The sequence below is a fragment of the Choloepus didactylus genome, chromosome 18, assembly GCF_015220235.1.
Source record: "Choloepus didactylus isolate mChoDid1 chromosome 18, mChoDid1.pri, whole genome shotgun sequence".
NCBI lineage: Eukaryota > Metazoa > Chordata > Mammalia > Pilosa > Megalonychidae > Choloepus > Choloepus didactylus.
The window spans coordinates 23,516,850-23,532,360 of NC_051324.1; the positions used below are offsets into that span (position 1 = coordinate 23,516,850).

The 15,511-nt window shown below is 62.4% G+C and overlaps 1 protein-coding gene across 2 annotated transcripts; it reads right to left on the bottom strand.

Moving 5' to 3' along the window:
- Positions 1 to 163: 163 nt before the first annotated feature.
- GIT1 (GIT ArfGAP 1) lies at positions 164 to 15,160 on the bottom strand. Of its 2 annotated transcripts, XM_037808626.1 has the most exons (21): positions 14,858 to 15,160; positions 9,376 to 9,509; positions 8,817 to 8,929; positions 8,602 to 8,707; positions 7,843 to 8,060; positions 7,665 to 7,759; positions 7,288 to 7,330; positions 5,527 to 5,553; positions 5,302 to 5,350; positions 4,832 to 4,904; positions 4,167 to 4,264; positions 3,685 to 3,796; positions 3,427 to 3,560; positions 3,115 to 3,267; positions 2,751 to 2,981; positions 2,607 to 2,660; positions 2,415 to 2,501; positions 2,201 to 2,274; positions 1,877 to 2,059; positions 1,730 to 1,793; positions 164 to 1,583 (listed from the first exon to the last, which is right to left on the bottom strand). In XM_037808626.1, exons 1-21 carry the CDS (start codon positions 14,907 to 14,909, stop codon positions 1,371 to 1,373), a joined length of 2,313 nt encoding a protein of 770 aa, XP_037664554.1. In that variant the 5' UTR covers positions 14,910 to 15,160; the 3' UTR covers positions 164 to 1,370. The 2 variants fall into 2 exon arrangements, with proteins under 2 accessions (XP_037664554.1, XP_037664553.1); XM_037808625.1 differs by lacking the exon at positions 5,527 to 5,553 and having other exon boundaries at positions 14,858 to 15,056.
- Between the last annotated feature and the right edge of the window lie 351 nt (positions 15,161 to 15,511).

The window sequence follows — 15,511 nt, forward strand, 5'->3', positions numbered from 1 at the left end:
CCCTGTCTCCCAAGCTCGTCTTCTAAAAGACAAGCATTCCTCCAACACAGGGCTTCCTGAGCACCCACAGCTTCCTTTGCTTTTTGTACTTTTGCCAAGTGCTGTCACTTTCAGGTCTGCTGCCCCCCCACTCCACCCCTCCACGTCCCTAAGCATCAGAGAGCACCATGGTCACTTATTTATTTTTGATACACGTCTGGACAGTCAGCCCACTCACCACCACACAGACTGGCCTGGCCCCCTGGGGAGGAGGCAGGGCGGGAAGGAGAGCTGGTATGTGCTGCCCACCAGCCTTCCCAGGCTGCAGCCCAGACTGCTAGGCTCCAGGGGGCAGGGCCCTAACAGTGCCACAGGTCCTGATGGTGGGTGCTGGCCTCTCAGGGGAGATGGAGAACAGGACCCTCAGCTCCACATCCACCTGCTGAGTCAGGGACCCCGGGGAGCCAGCCCCAGGCTCAGGTCTCTGCCCCAGCCAGCACACAGTCCCCTTCCACAAAGGAGGGGGACAAGAGATGGAGGGAAGTGGTTTCTGCTTTAAGTTCACAGAGGAAGGGTCTGAGGCGGTGGAGATGAAGGGAGGCAGCCAGGAGGACTGCAGCTGGGTACCTCAGCAGTCCTGGGCCCCTGGGTGGTGGAGAGGGAGGCTGGCCCCCAACATAGTCCCCTCACCCCTCACCAAAATCCAGATGGACCAGGCCTCCGGAACGGCACTGCCGCCCCGTGCACACACACGCAGGCACACAGGGACACTCAGTTACCACAAAGTTAAAATTAAGGGATGGAAGAGAGAAGAGAACAACAAAAAAAGGTTTTCCAGTGTTTGCTGCTGGGGACCCCAGCACACAGGTTGGCATCTGTGCCCTAGGCAGGGGCCGTTTGGCATTAAAGAAAGAGAGCAGCAGGGGGGGCTGGTGGCTACAGGGCAGGGACATCCACAAAGATTATGTACAAAGGAGGGGGATGCCCCCGCTCAGCCCCCAGTAGGGCTGAATTGGCTCGTGGGGGTGGGGTGCATGTAGGGAGAAATGCCCCGTGTGGAGTGCCCCACCCCGATCCTTTGCTGAGTGCCCTGGAGGGCAAGGGGCTGGGAGTGATGCCTTGCAGGCCCCTGAACAGTTGAAGGGAAGGGGATGCTATGTACAGGGGGAGGTGCATGGAATGTGGGGGACAGAAGCTCCTGCCACCCCACCTCCCCATCCTAGGGGCTTGGGGGGGGGTGGGCACCAGGGCACCTGGCTGCCAGGGGAGAGCGGCAGCACTAAGGGCACTTGTGCCAGTGGCTCTGCTAGGGTAGGAATTAGTGTCTGGAGTGGCCCAGCTCCCATGGCCAGTGAGGTCCTAGGGTGTGGGTGAGGGTGTAGGGAGAGTGGTCACTGCTTCTTCTCGCGGGTGGTGATGGTGACCAGCTGCTTGGCAGCCTTGGCGATGTCATAGGCGCACTGGATCACCTGCTGTGTCAGCAGCTGGAAGTCCACAGGGGCGCCGGGCTCTGGGGGCACGGTCTTCCGGCACTCACTCTGCAGCCGGTAGGCGCTGGCGTTGAGCAGCCGCAGTGAGCTGCGCACGGGCTCCAGGGCTGGCCTCTGCAGGGAGGGGAGGAGAGGCTGAGCCTTAGACATCATCACACCAGCCACCATGACCCTGGCGCAGGGTGTCCGTGTGCAGTCAGATTCTCTCTGCCTGCCCCACCGCGAGGGCCTCCCACTCCTGCTCCTCTCTGCCCCTGTACCTTTGGGAAGAGCGAGGCCATCTCAGTCACAGCCAGATGGATCTTCTCTGAGCAGGGCACAAAGCTGTGGGGGGAGGGCACACATAAATGATGGGACCCCTCTGCTACCCTCTGCAACTCCCCAGAAGCCACTAGAAGCCCCCGTACCTGTCATGTTTGAATTCCTGGGCAGCCCGCAACAATTCCTGGATGTTCTTGGTGACCTGCTCCGTCTTCAGGATGACGTCCTCGGTGCTGGGAAGCCCAGGATCTAGGTCCCCGTCCAGGGTTTCTAACTCAGGGTGGAAGTCCTCCTCCTTGCCCAGCTCTAGAAACTTCTTCCCTTCCAGCCTAAGGCCCAGGATTGGAGAGAGACTTTCCAGCCATGGAACTACCTGTCTGTGCCCTCATGGACACTCTGGGGCCCTCTCAACCTCCCACCCTTGGGGTGTGGGCAGGGCTGGGGTCTGCTGAGAACCCAGGGTGCCTCACCCGAGCAGTGGGTCCCCACTCTGTGTGTTCTCATAGTCGCTGTCAGCACCACTGCCATGGCGGGAAAGCTTGCTCTGGAGGGTATAGTGGGAGGGGCGGCAGGTGGGGTACACAGTCCTGGACCCAGACAGACCCTGCCTCACCCTCCCCTTCCCTCCCAGCCCCTGCATTGCAGTCCAGCCCATCCCTCCAGTTCCGGGCCTGGAAACATTACTGTGTGGCGGCTTCCTTCCTGGGGGCAGGACAGCAGTGGGGAGGAGGGGGGGAAGGGCACAGCTGAGGCAGACACCCCCTTCCGGATCTGAAAACATGACAGGACTGGAGTCGGCCTCTCCTCCCTACCACCCCACGCCCCTTGGCGAGAGCAGGGAATGAAATGCCTCCCCGATCCCCGGGCCCTGCTTACCCGGTAGAGGCCGGTAGGGGCATGCACCGAATAGATGGCATCATCCTCCAGCTCCTAGGGTGTTAGAAAGTGGGGTGTCACAGCGGGCCCTGCAGTGACTTAAAGCCTGTTTCCCCCACCCCCGGAGACCTATGGGCAACTCACGGTGCCGTGGAAAGGCTGGAGCCGTGTGCTGAGCTCGTCGCCAGGTGGGCCCACAAAGGGCTTCAGGGCCGAGCCTGGCTCGTACATGGAGAAGGCCTGGCGGTCCCTACGGTGGGCACTCCCGCCAGGCGCCATGGCCGCTTGCTCTGCCCGCTCACTGGGCAGTGGGGGCGAGGGTGCAGGCCCCGACTGCTGCCGGATCTGCAGGTTCTCTGCCTGTAGCTTGTGGATCTGTGAGCCCCCGCAGTGGTGGGGTCAGGGGTGCTGGCCAGGCAGGCTCCCCACCTCCGGGAGAGGGTGCCCCTTTCTCGGGAGGCCCCACGAGCGCCCCCCCCCCGACTTCCACTGAGGCCACAGCCCTCACCTCCCTCTGCAGCCTCCGCAGCTCATCACTCAAGCTACTGTTGACTTTCATGAGCTGCTGCACCTTTGCCTCGGAGGTCGCCAGGGCCTTCTTCAGCTCCAGGTACTCCTGCAGCGTCACGGCCCCGTCGGACAGGTCCGAAGAGTCCATGCTCTGCAGAGCAAGACACAAGCCGGTCGGCCACCAGGGGCTGCCGTCGGGGCCGGGCCCAGCCCTCTTGGGGTTCCAGAAGAGAGCGCTGGGCTGTGACAGAGGCAGGGTGGGAGCGCGTGGGGATGCGCAGTGGGGGCTGGGGAGGGGTGGCACTCAGACCCGGGCACGGTTGTTGCGCGTGGTGCCGGCACTGCGCAGGGGCTCCTGGTCCGTGTCCTCGTCGGAGGCCACGCTGTCATAGTCGTGCTGGTCGTCGAGGTCGCTCTGGCTCCGTGTGGACAGCTCGAGGTTGTCTGAGGACATGGGCCTTTCCCTCAGGGCTCACCCGGCCCCGTACACATACCCCATGGCGCCACCCTCTCCCCCGCCGAGGGAACCCAGCCCAGACCACCACCTGCCCCTCCTGGCCCTGCCCACCTGTGGGGCTGCTCGGGCTCTTGCCCTGCTGCCGCCGCTTGGCCTCGCTGAGGATGTCGATGATCAAGGTGGCAAACTCCCGAGCGTTAAAGCGGGCCAACTTCTGCCGCCCCTGCCGGGCGGGTGGGCCAGGTCGGATACGGGGGGCCCTTACGGCCACCACCCAGGGATGAGGACAAAACAGCAGAGCAGCAAGCCCGCTTTTTTTTTAGCAAAGCTAAAAAGCCTCAGTGTCTCCTGGCCACTGCTGAGGCCGGTCCTGGGGCCGGAAGTGGGGGTGACGCAGACTCCGGGTGGCAAGGGAAGCTCTAGGGAAGAGGCTTCTCCCCAAGTGCTCAGAGAAAAGCCTCTTCCCTGTTCCCAAATCCCAGGGCCAGCCGGGCCTTGGGGAGGCCTCAGCAAAGGGCGGAGAAGAGCTGGGCCAAGGAAGGCCTGGGCTCACAGGACGGGGACACCCCCGGGCCCCACACCCAGCCCCTCACCTGATTCCGTGTGGCCGAGTATTCGGGGTTAACAGGCAGGAAGGGCACGGCGCTGCGCTCTGTCACCAGCGTGCTGTGGTTCTGGGTAGCCAGCCACACTGCGGGAGAGGGGCGGGGAGAAGACCGTCCGCGGGGGCCGGCCCACAGGGCGGAGGTGGGGGGGGGTCTTCCCAGCCCCTCCCCGTGCCCACCGAACGCTGGTGTTCAAGACAGGTGGTCTTCAAACACGTGAAGCTAGGCTGGGCAAGGCAGGCTGGGGGACTGATGGACAGAGCAAGGCAACTCCCTCCTGCCTCTTCCGACCCAGAGTTTGGGCTGGAGTCTGGCTGTGGCCACTAAGGAGTGATGTGAGGGGGGCGGAGCAGGACTGGGAAGAGAGCCAAAGTGGGAGGGTGGCCAGAGCGGGGATGGGCCACAGTCCTGGGGGTGGGGGTGGTGGGCAGCTGCCTGCAGCGCAGCGCACTGTCCAGCCGGGGCAGCTGTCCAGGTGGGCTCACAGCTGGCAGGGGCTTGTCTACCAGCCAGCTGGGCAGCCCCAAACCCACACACCCCTTCTTAGTCCCAGTAACAAGACCAGAGACCCACACCAGGTCCCAGCCCTTCCCCAACAGAGCAGCCACTCTTGTCCGCCCTGCCTCCAGGGCTTCCGATGCCTCCTGGCTCACCCGCATCGTTCTCTCTTCGATCCACCTCATCATACACGTCCATGGCGAGTTCCTCAAAAAGCCGGTTGCTGAGCTGGAGATGGAAAGGGGCATGGGGGCCTTGTCAGGTAGACGGGCGCCCCAGGCTGGCAAGGCCAGCTCACGAGGATGGAGTAAGACATGGAGAGTGGCTCACGTCCCTTGTGCTATCCAGTCCCCACAGTCTCCAAGGTGGGAGAGGACAGAAAGGAAGCCAGACCCGTTAATTCCCAACCCCTGGGAGGCAGAGCCAGGGGCAGACACAGGGAGGTGGGGAGGCTGAGATCAGGAAACTGGTAAGGCTAGAATAAGGGGGTGGGAGGTGGACAAGGTCTAAGATTTGGGAAAGGCATCAGGTCAGAGGCCATGAGGAAGGGGGAGCAAAGGCAGAAGGTGGAGTGACAGATGTGGGGGTGGCCCCAAGGAGGAGGGGCCTGTCTGAGCAGACTCACCGCCTGCAGCTTCTTCTTGGCAGCTTTGGCCAGCTCGGACAGGTCTAGGCTGTGGGGGAAGGAGGGAGATGGGCATGGGGCGGAGGGGAGAGGCCAGACCCGAGAGGAGGCTGGGCCTTGGCAGTGACTTCCCAAACATGCAGGATCCCAGGGAGACAACAGCCCAGATGCCGCACCCCACCCCACCCAGCCTCCAAAACCTGCACCCCTGGCAGGCACATGTACCTCTGAGACATGCACTTTTGCCGAGATCTAAGTCCAGAGGAAGGCAGAGAGAGAACAGGACAAAGGGAGCGGTTACCCATGGGCAGGGCAGCCCCCCTTTCCCACATCGATGCAGCTCCATCTCCATCCACACTCCTGACCCAGGGTGTACAAAACACAACGCATCCTCCTGCTCACCTTCGCTCAGCTGGTGGCACCACCATTCACCTAGCACCAACCTCGGCTACTGGGCGTCACCTGATGCCCCTTCACCTTCACATCCACGCCCCACGTTCTGCCATCATTCCCTCTGGCCTGGGCTTTTACAACAGTTTCTTAACCCGTCTTCCTACTTCCAGTCTTGCTCCTACAATCCTTTCGCTGCCCAGCAGCCAGGCTGATCTTTCTGAACCAAAAGATTTGGCTGCCGTCTCATCTTGAAACACATCGGTGCCTCAACAAAAAGCTCACTTGAAAAACAACACATGCTGAGTGATTTGCATGCATTCTCTTACTTAACTCTCCCAACAGCCCTGAAAAATAGATACTGTCATCCCTATACCACAGGTGAGGTAATCAAAGCTCAGAGAGGTTAAGAAGCCTGCCTGAAGTCACACAGCCAGAAAGTAGCTGAGCTGAGTCCACACATCCATGCTCGGCACCCCCTCTGCCCTCAGAACAAAGCTGTAGCACTCACCAAAGCCCCCCGACCAAGCCATGCTCTCACCTGTCTCCATTCCAGTCTTGCTCATGGGGTTCCCTGCCTCTCACATTAAGCTCTCATGGGCCATCTGCACTCCCTGGTACAGCCTTTCTAACCCCTGGGCCTCTGCCTCTTGCCACACTCCCCACACTGGGTGGTAACTGTCCCCTGACTATGCCACCGCCTCCTCTAGACTGTGAGCTCCTCACATCAGTGTGTGTCATCTCTGTGTCCCCCGTGCCTAGCACAGCAGCTGGCACCGTGCAGGTGCTCAGTTGACATGTCACTGAATGCACGCCATGTGTGTTCACACACACATACACCAGGCAGAACTAGACCAAGCGGGGTAGGGAGAAGCCTTGGGGGTCTCCGAACAGAGGATTTATAGATCCTAGGTTCCCAGGCCTGACCACCCCCAAGTGCCCACACAGGGCCCTGGGGAGGGCGGGCTCCCCTCTCCAGGCCCGCGGGTACCACCTCTGGCCTGAAGCCGCCGCCCTCAGAGGCGGCCACCAGGGGGCGCGTGCGCCCATCCTGTGAGCCGGGTGTGGGGCTCGGGGGTCCGCCCGCCTGGGCGCCTGCGCCTCCTGGAGCAGAGGCAGGAACACAACCCTGCACGGGCCCCACCCAAACCTGAGCACACCAGAAGAACCGGCTACAAGTCCCAAAGGGGTTGAATCCCTCGAGCCCACCCATCTTTTCAAAGAAAAGAAGCTTATCCAAAGGCTTTACTGTGGGGTCTGAGCCACCGGGAGCAGAACCCAGTGCCCAATGCCCACTAGCCCAGGGGCTCTGCTTGCACACAAGCCCTCCATGTACTTGGCAGGCACTGGGCTCAGGTCATGCAGGCCTCCGCGTGCCCAGCTGACATTTCTTACTTGCCTTGGGGCCAAGCATTAGGGAGTGAAGACTGGGCTGTGAAAGGCCTGTCCTCCCTCCAGGCCCTGGGGGGTGGGAGTGCCCCAGGCCCTGCAGCCTGGGGAAGCGGGAGAGGAGTTGGGGTTCTGGGGTGAGGCCCCCAGCGTCACATCCAACAGCTTCTGGGAGCCTCTGGAAAGGGGCATCAGGTGGGCACTCACCTGTCAGCCATCTGTGGGATGATGTAATGCCCATTCTTGTGATCTGAGCAAAAATAAAAATGCCAAGTCACTGGTGCTGGGTGGCCTTAGCAGCTGGGAGCCCCCCTCACTGCCGTGAGCAGGGCTTGGCACCCAGAAGTGTCAGGAGGGAGGGAAGGGGGCAGGCCACCCCCAAGAGCCCTGGTGGCTGGGAGTTATGCCCACCTCCACTCCCTACCCCGACCGTGCTGCAGCCCAGAGCCTGCAGCAATTTCACAGGAGCCAGTTGCCTAGCAACACTGTTCCCCAGCCAGCTTTGTCACCATGGCACCTGCTGCTGGGGTGTGCCTGGGTCCCACCAACCTGCCCCAGCCAGGCCTGCCCCACACTCTGCTCACCCGGCTTGCGTCCGCAGAGGTAGAAGGCCAAACGGTCAGTGAGCTCATACTGGCACTCCACTAGCCTTTCGGCCAGCTCATGGTGCCCCGCCTGCCTGTGGGAGGGGGCATGGCTCAGCCCTGCAGTGGCAGCCCACTGCCCACACCCACCCACCCTCACCCCTCAGCTGACCCTCACCTGGCATAGTCAATGGGTGTCCGGCCATTAACATCGGGGGATCCGGGGTCAGCTCCATACACTACAAGCAGCTCAGCCTGCAGGGTCTGCCCTGCCTTGGCGGCCACATGCAGAGGTGTGGTGCCCTTCTCTGGGTGGAAGAAGTTGGCCTGGGCACCCAGGGACAGCAGGCGCAGACACGTCTCCAAGTTGCCTGTCCGCACACTTGAGTGCAGTTGCTGCAAGGAGCAGAGCATGCAGCAAATCCATGTGTGCGCGAGGGGGCCCTGCCTATGCTGCACCCAGCCCAGGCAGCTCCTGGGGCTCCTGCCAGCTCCAAGGGGCCAGCCAGATTCAGGCTGAGTCAGAGAGGACAGAGGGCTTCCCACTAGGAGCCAATGCTAGTTAGAAATAGCTGCCACCAGTCACCACCTACCTTCTGCCAGGTGCTCTACCTGGAACAGATGTTACCTATGAGGTAGATGCTCTTATCTCCTTCCTATTTTACAGATAGGGAAACTGAGGCCCTGAAAGGCCAAGCAACTGCCCCAAGTTTTCAAAGCTTCTGAGTGGCAGAACCAGGGCCTCGTGTGTCCACTTGGGAGCTGAGCGGCTGTGGCCACACACAGCTCGATCAAGGAGTCCTGTCTCCCCCGTGCCCACTGTTCTCCCCCGACCTGGCAGCCTTTGCAGTGCAGGGCTCAGGGGTAACCAAGGGTTACCACTATTGGCGGGAAGAAGAGGTGATGCCCACTCGTCCTGACATGGGGCCCCTCAAACCTTGCTGAGGTCTTTGGCAGTGACCCCGTCATCGTCCCGGCAGGGAAGCTTGTGCACAAACGCCAGCATCTGGTACTTGGCCCTGATGAACTCAGACTTGATGGGGCTGCATGGGGCACATGGGGGAAAACAAGGAAAGGCCAGTCACCCGATCACCTCCCGGGCCCATGCACCAGACCTTGCAGCCCCTGCCCACCACCCCTCACCCCACTCACTGGACTTTGTCTTGGGGATTGGCTTTGCGCCGGCCGCTTTGCACTTGTGCGGGGTCCAGAAGGGAGTGCTCCCAGATGGAGTTGGCCCCATTGCTTGCGAGTGTATGCACCATCTGCGGGGAAGAGATACCAAGTGGTAGAGGGCCCTCTGCATGCTGGGTACTGGGGGAAACACCTCCTGAGTGCCTCCTGCAGCCTGGCAACGCCACCATGGGGGCCTACTGGGTGCCTGGCACCATCACAACTCAATCCAGTCCCAGCCACTAGAGGCCACAGGTCCTCCGGGCACTCCAAGCCCACTGGTGAGCAGGCCAAGGCTCAGGGAGGTGACGCAACCTGCTCAATGTTACATGGCCAGCTAGTAAGTGGCAGAGCCTTGGTCAGTATGACTCCAGTTCTGGAAGCCTCCTCTCTGTATGCGGGAAGCGGACAGGTGGAAGGGGCCAGGGTTAGGCTCTGCCCAGGCAGGTATTGCCCTGGGAGCTGCAGATTCTGGGTGGGTGAGGGGGAGTGGTCAGGGGGAGGCGGGGAGGGAAGAGCGCCCCAGCCCAGCCTCTACCTGCAGAAGCGTGGGGGGCCAGGCGCTGTGGCGAAGGTGCTTGACGATGGAGATGTGGCGTCCCAGGCTCCGGTGCACACTGCAGCACTCGTCGCACACCAGCACACCCCTGCTGATGGAGGCCCAGCCGGGGTCTGCGGGCGTGGGGGCAAGGGTCAGTCACAGCCAGACAACGGGCAGACTTCAGCCTCCTGAGCATCTGCTCTGGGGCTGTGCTATGCAGAGCACGTCGCAGGCATCCACCCATCCGGGCCCTGGCGCCTGGGAGATGGGAGCCGTCCAAAGGCCCAGGCTACTAGTGAGGTGCAGTCCCCAGGCCTGCTCAGCAGACCCAGCTTTCTGCCTTGTCACCACCACTACCAGCCCCATGGCCCTTCCCCGGGGAAGACGGCCATGGCCCCAGCCCTTCCTGCAGGGAATAGGAATCCCCTAGAGCATGTCGAGCCAGTGGTCCCCGATGCGATGCGTCCCTTCTCCCATGGTTGGGTTGGTGCCATGTCTCTTCCTCACCCCCCACGGGCTCCTGTTTGCCCTTGTCCTGGCACACGAGAGGGCCCCTCCATGGCCGAGCCTCTGCCACCATCACCGAGGAGGTGAGTCAGAGCCCCACTTAAGAGAATGGGGAGAGGAAAGGAACTAACATTTGTTGAGCACCCACTTTATGTGACCGCCAAGCAAGGTAAGCTATGCTATCCCTGCTTTACAGATGAGGAAACGGTGGCTCAGAGAAGTTAGGTGGCTTGTTCAAGGTCACACAGCCAATGAGTGGGGTTACTGGGATACAGTTGCCCAGGGAAGGGGGCAGCCCAGATGGATGAAAGCCCTGGGAGCTACTCTCCGCCCCTTGGGGAAAAGTAAACTTTGGAAACAAGGGGAGCCAGGACTGGGTGGGAGCTCCCAATGTCCCTCTCAAGAGTAGGGGAGATGCCACCCGTCCCAGGCCCTTTGGGAGAGGGGGAGGAGACAGCTGCACACAACTGAGGCTGAGGAAAGGTCATGGGGGAGAAAGCAGCCATTGTGTGCGGAGGGGAATGGGGGCTGGGAGCCTCTCCCAGGACACTCTGCTCTGCACACCCTGCCCGTCTCAGGAAGCCCTGGCCTTGGGGTTGGAGGGAGCGGGCTGGCTCTCTGCCCTAGCCGTGGCCACTCAGGGAATCCAGGAGAGAGCCCCCATAAGGGAGGACAGGTTTGGGGTGATGAGAGCCTCTCCCAACCAGAAGGTGCTTCTTGAACTCTCCCCGCCAAGGACTTCCATCCAAGCTCCCGGGAGAACCGTGAGGAGACTGAGGCAGGGGCCCACCTCAGCTCTGCCCACGGCGAGCACCCCTCCCATCAGGCCTGGAAACAGGAAGTAAAAGAGAGGGTTCAGCTCTTTGGGGAGCCCCCCCCCCACCAAAATGGGGCAACGTCAGGTGGAGCTGAGAAAGGATTTGGGAACAGGATGGACTGCAATGACGGTGGCTGGAGAATGTCCCCAAAAGGGCAGGGCTGAGGTGGGGGCAGCGGAGGGTTGCACCAGGTGACTGCTGTATACCTTCTGGGGGCGGGCAGATTCCAGGGGCCCAGGAGGAAGGGGCCCACCATCTATGCCAAGAGAGGGGGCCACAGAACACTCTTTCCCTCAAACGGCGAGTAGCCCCAGGCATGGGAAGCTCCCTCCCCCCACCCTCAAACCCCACTGGGTCAGGGGTCTGCGCGCCAGCCACCTCCTGCGCCCGGGCAGGAAGCCGGGAATGACGCAGCCCAAATTCCTCTTGTTGAAATGGTAGGGTTTCCTGTCAGTGGGTTGCCGCCCAGGCCGGGATCATACGCGGGCCACCCCGAGGCCTCCACCCCAGGTCCGGGGCCCCACCAGAGAAGCCAGGCCTGGAAAAGTCGCTCAGATATCCAGGCCCCGTGGCCTGGGAGCCCACAGCGAGGGCGGCTCAGGCTTGGTGAGCCCCTGGATGTGGCTGTGATCAAGACCCAGGATCGAGGGACAGTGGTTCGAAGCTCTGCTCGGCACCCTGTCCCAGTCCGGGGGAGGGACGTGCCTTCGCCTCTGGAAGCCACAGTAGGGGATTATGGCCAGAAATAGGGTGGGCAGGGGACACTGTCCTGGTCAGAGCCATGCCGGTGTTCGCTCAGTTCTGGATGACACACACGGGAAACCCACCCTGAGCCCACTACCTACTCCCTGTGCCCAAGTGGGACCCCCAAGCCCCAAGCTGGAGCCCCCAAGCCGGAGTCCCCAAGCCCTACCCAGGCCAGTTCCTAAACAGAGGGGGCAGGAGGATTTTTTGAAAGTGTCACAGTTCTTGTGCTTTAACATTAAGGGACCCTGCCCCCCAAGATGCATCTTGGACCAAACTCAGAGCAGAAGGGATAGGAAACGTAGGGGCTCGGGGACGTGGTGGGCCCCTCAGTATCCTGTCAACCCTCTCTCTGGGCTTCTGCTTCTGCAGTCAGGGTGAGGGCAAGTGGCAGGAGAGAGTCTGGGATGACGGTAACCAGTGCTGGTCCCCTAGAGGCCTCCACGGAGGGGAATCTGTGCCACCCCATCCACCCTTGCCCTCCAGTCTCAGAGAAAAAGTCATGCGTGGCCTCTGGGCCTGGGAGAGCCACACTTAAAGGCCAGCCCCAGGCCTCCCTCACGTTTTCTCTCCTGGGTCAGAGCTCCTCACTGGACAAGAGGGCAAAGCCCACCATCTCGAAAGACCTTATGGGGATATAGGTCAGAAAGGTGGCTACCTTTGGGGGGCATTGCCTGGGAGGGGGCACAAGGAACTGGGGAGCTGGAAATGCACCTTGTCTTGATGGGAGTGCCAATTACCCAGGTCTAAAGGCAGGTACAGGTTCCTCGGGCTGAATGCTTAAGGCCCTTTACCATACATGGTACACCTCGATAAAAAAGGAAGAAAAGCCCCCCATTCACCCCACCCCTCGATCTGTGTTATGAAGAGACAAATGAACCCACAAGCTGTCCTGTAACATGTCCCCAGCTGGCAGCCAGCCTGGCCCACCCGCGTGCTCGTACAGGGGCCTCCTGAGGCCTTCACCCCTGTGCCTGGGACTGGCACCAGGTGGAAAGGTTGAGCTGGAAGGACTTTGGGATGAGGAGCAGGCCCTGGAGAGCTGGGCCCAGCAGCTGGGGGCTGTGCTGTGTGGCAGGGTGGGCAGAAGGGAAGGGATCCTGGATCCCTGCCCCTCTCTTGCACTCCCAAGGGCAGGCAGGGACACAGATGGCACCTGACAAGGTGGCACAGCAGCCATGCCATGGCCAACTGCCTCACCACATACTCACACTTGTACCTGGCGTGCCCAGGCCTGGGAGCGGTGGGAGGACTGGACCCTTAGGCTGTACCTCACTTTTCACCTCCAAGATGCCCCAAAATTAAACAAACACAAGAAAGCCATTCCTACCAAGGTGGTTCTGGTCTCGACTGCATACCGGTATCCTCACCCTCTTACCTGGGCTGGTCAGCACCCAGACTGGGAATAGCCCTCCTTGGCCAGGGCCAATGTTACAGGTGGGGGATGGGGAAGCCCCAAGCCACCAGCTGGGGTCCTGACAAGCCTTCAAATTCTTGGGAAGCACCTGCTATATGCTAGAAACCACACTAGGTGCTAGGATGGAGTGACAAGTAAGACTTTGTCAACACTCTGCCCACCTCACCGTCTTCTGTCTCACCACCTGCCTCTTCCTGACCTGTACACTGGATCAGGGGAAAAGAAGGTACCCAGGGCATGAATCTCCGTGTGGGACAAGGGCTTGGGGATAGAAGCTGGGCACTCCAACACATCAGACAGGCACCGCCCCACCCCTCGCCCACTGGGCACCTGGAGGCCTCGGCCCGCGCTTGAGTGCAACAGAGAAGGCACAGCTGCCCGAAATCCCTCCACCCAGTATCGGGACCATAGACTTGGAGAAGGAAGGAGGGCCCTCAAAAACCATTTCTAGGCCAACTTCTTTGCCTCACGATTGAGGAAACTGAGGCCCAGAGGAGACTGGAAACAAAGGCAACACCCAAATCCAAGCTCCCCTGACAAGGGTGTCCACTAAGACCCCACAGCCCTGTTTGCTGCCTCCCACCCTGGCTCTCCACCCAGTCTATGCCCACCCAGCAGAGGTGCAGAACAGCCTGGGACAGACAGAAGACAATGCAGGTCAGCCAGTGGCTGGGGAAAGACAACACAGGTCTACCAGCTAATAAGGGGCAAGGGCACCCCCTCCCCCAGCTCCTTCAGGGCCCTTCAGACCATGGCATGGCCATGTCATAACCACCTACAAAGCACCCTGTGCCCATGCTTCTGCTGGGCATGCACCATTCCCAAACACACTAGCTTGGAGCCAGCGGAACATCTGTGAGGATGAACCTGTTGGGATCCTGGGCCTGTCCGAGGGATGGCTGAATGTCACGGGCCCATGAAATGGCACTCAACACCCTCACACTTAATTGTGCCCACTTTCCCCCGGGGGTTCACAGACCCCTGCCCTGAGTCTGCCCAGGGGTCTCCTAGAGAGAGCACCCATTTTCTAAAGAGGGCACAGACAAGGGTCAGAGCTTCCTTCCCCAAGCCAGCTGCTAAGAGCCCCCTCACAGGCAGTGTCCTCCCACATCATAAGAGCCACCTCTGAGGTCACTGCTCCTCACTTCCTCAGCAGGCCAGGGGGGTTCACACCGGCCAAACCTGACTCCGCTAGGAAGGAAAACGCCAGAGTAAATACTGCCAGGAGGCAGGCCAGGAAGTCAGCCCCATCCAGGGAAGCTAGGCACCCCCTGCCCCTGCCCCCTACCTGATCCTGCCCAGACTGGGCTAGGACACAGGGAGGAGAGGGGTCCGGGCCCAGGAGGGACAGTACCAGGCCCGCCTTCCCAAGCAGGCCTCACTGGAGAGCAGGAAAAGCCGAGTTTAGCTGTTCCCAGTCTCCAGGAGGCCCTGCAAGGAGCTCCAGCCTTGGGAACCAGGGGCAGGGCATCCCAGGAGTAGCTATCCCTTCACCTGCTCCTGAGGAAACAGTATCCAGGCCCCCGGCGCATCTGCCCCTTGCCCTCCGCCACTCCGGCGGGCGCACAGACCATGCGAGCAGCAGGTGCAAGACGCGGAGGTGGCACAGAGATGACACAAAACCCCACTGGCCTCCCCCCCCCAAAACCCTCCCGGCCTCTGCCACAGCCATCCTGCCACCCCAGGCTGGCGCTTCCGTTTGGATACCGAGATGGAGGGGGGTGGGAGGACTAGCTGCTCGCCTCCCTCAGAGCGAGGGGTGGGAGGAGGCGCCGGGAATGTCCTTCCTCGCTTCTCCACGGACGCCAGGGGACCGGGACCCCCAGGCCGGCCCTCCCGCCAAGGACGCGGCTCCGCAGTGGCCTCGGTGGGAGCCGAGGCCGGAGGCCGCAGCACCCCGCCCCGCCCTCCGGCCCCGCACGACGCTAACGCCAGGCCCGGAGCCTGCCCGGCGGCAGCCTCGGTGCGTGGTCCCGCCCCCGGCCCCGCTTACCCGGGGCGCTGCAGTCCGCACACACCTCCGCTCGCGGCCCCTTCCGGGACATCCTCAGCGGCGAAGCGGCCGCAGCCCTCTGGGCCAGCGTGGGGGGCGCGGGCGGCGGGCCCGGGCGGCGGCGGCGGGCGGCCCCTGCTGCCCGGCCCGGCTCCGGCAAGGCCCCGGCTAGGCTCCGCGCGCCCGGCCAACCGTCAGCGCCTGGGGCCGGCCCGGAACCCGCGGCGCCCGCCTGCCCGCTCGCCCTCGGGCGCCCTCCGCCCCGCGCCGCCCCGCGCCGCCCCGCCGCCGCTCGCTCTCTCCGCCCCCTACGCGGCTCTCCGCCGCTCCTGCAGGAAGCGGCGCAAGCCCTGCCCACCCGGGGAGGGACAGCCCGCACCCCCGCCCCGCAGCCCGGCCCCGCCGACCGCGCCTCCCGGAGAAAGGAAGCCGGGAGCGCGGGCGGGAGGGGGCGGGGGCGCTTAAAGGGGCCGCAATCGCGGCCAGGCCCCTTGTGTGCAGCGTTGCTCGCCGCCCAGTCTCTGCTCCGGTGCTTCCCAAGCCCAGGGGCAGTGCAAGTCACCCTCACAGCCCCAGCCCCTCCGCTTTGGGGGAGAGGGGTGGCTCAGGGGCCGCTCGAGCCTGGGGACGGTGAGTCGGGGGCTGGGTAGAATT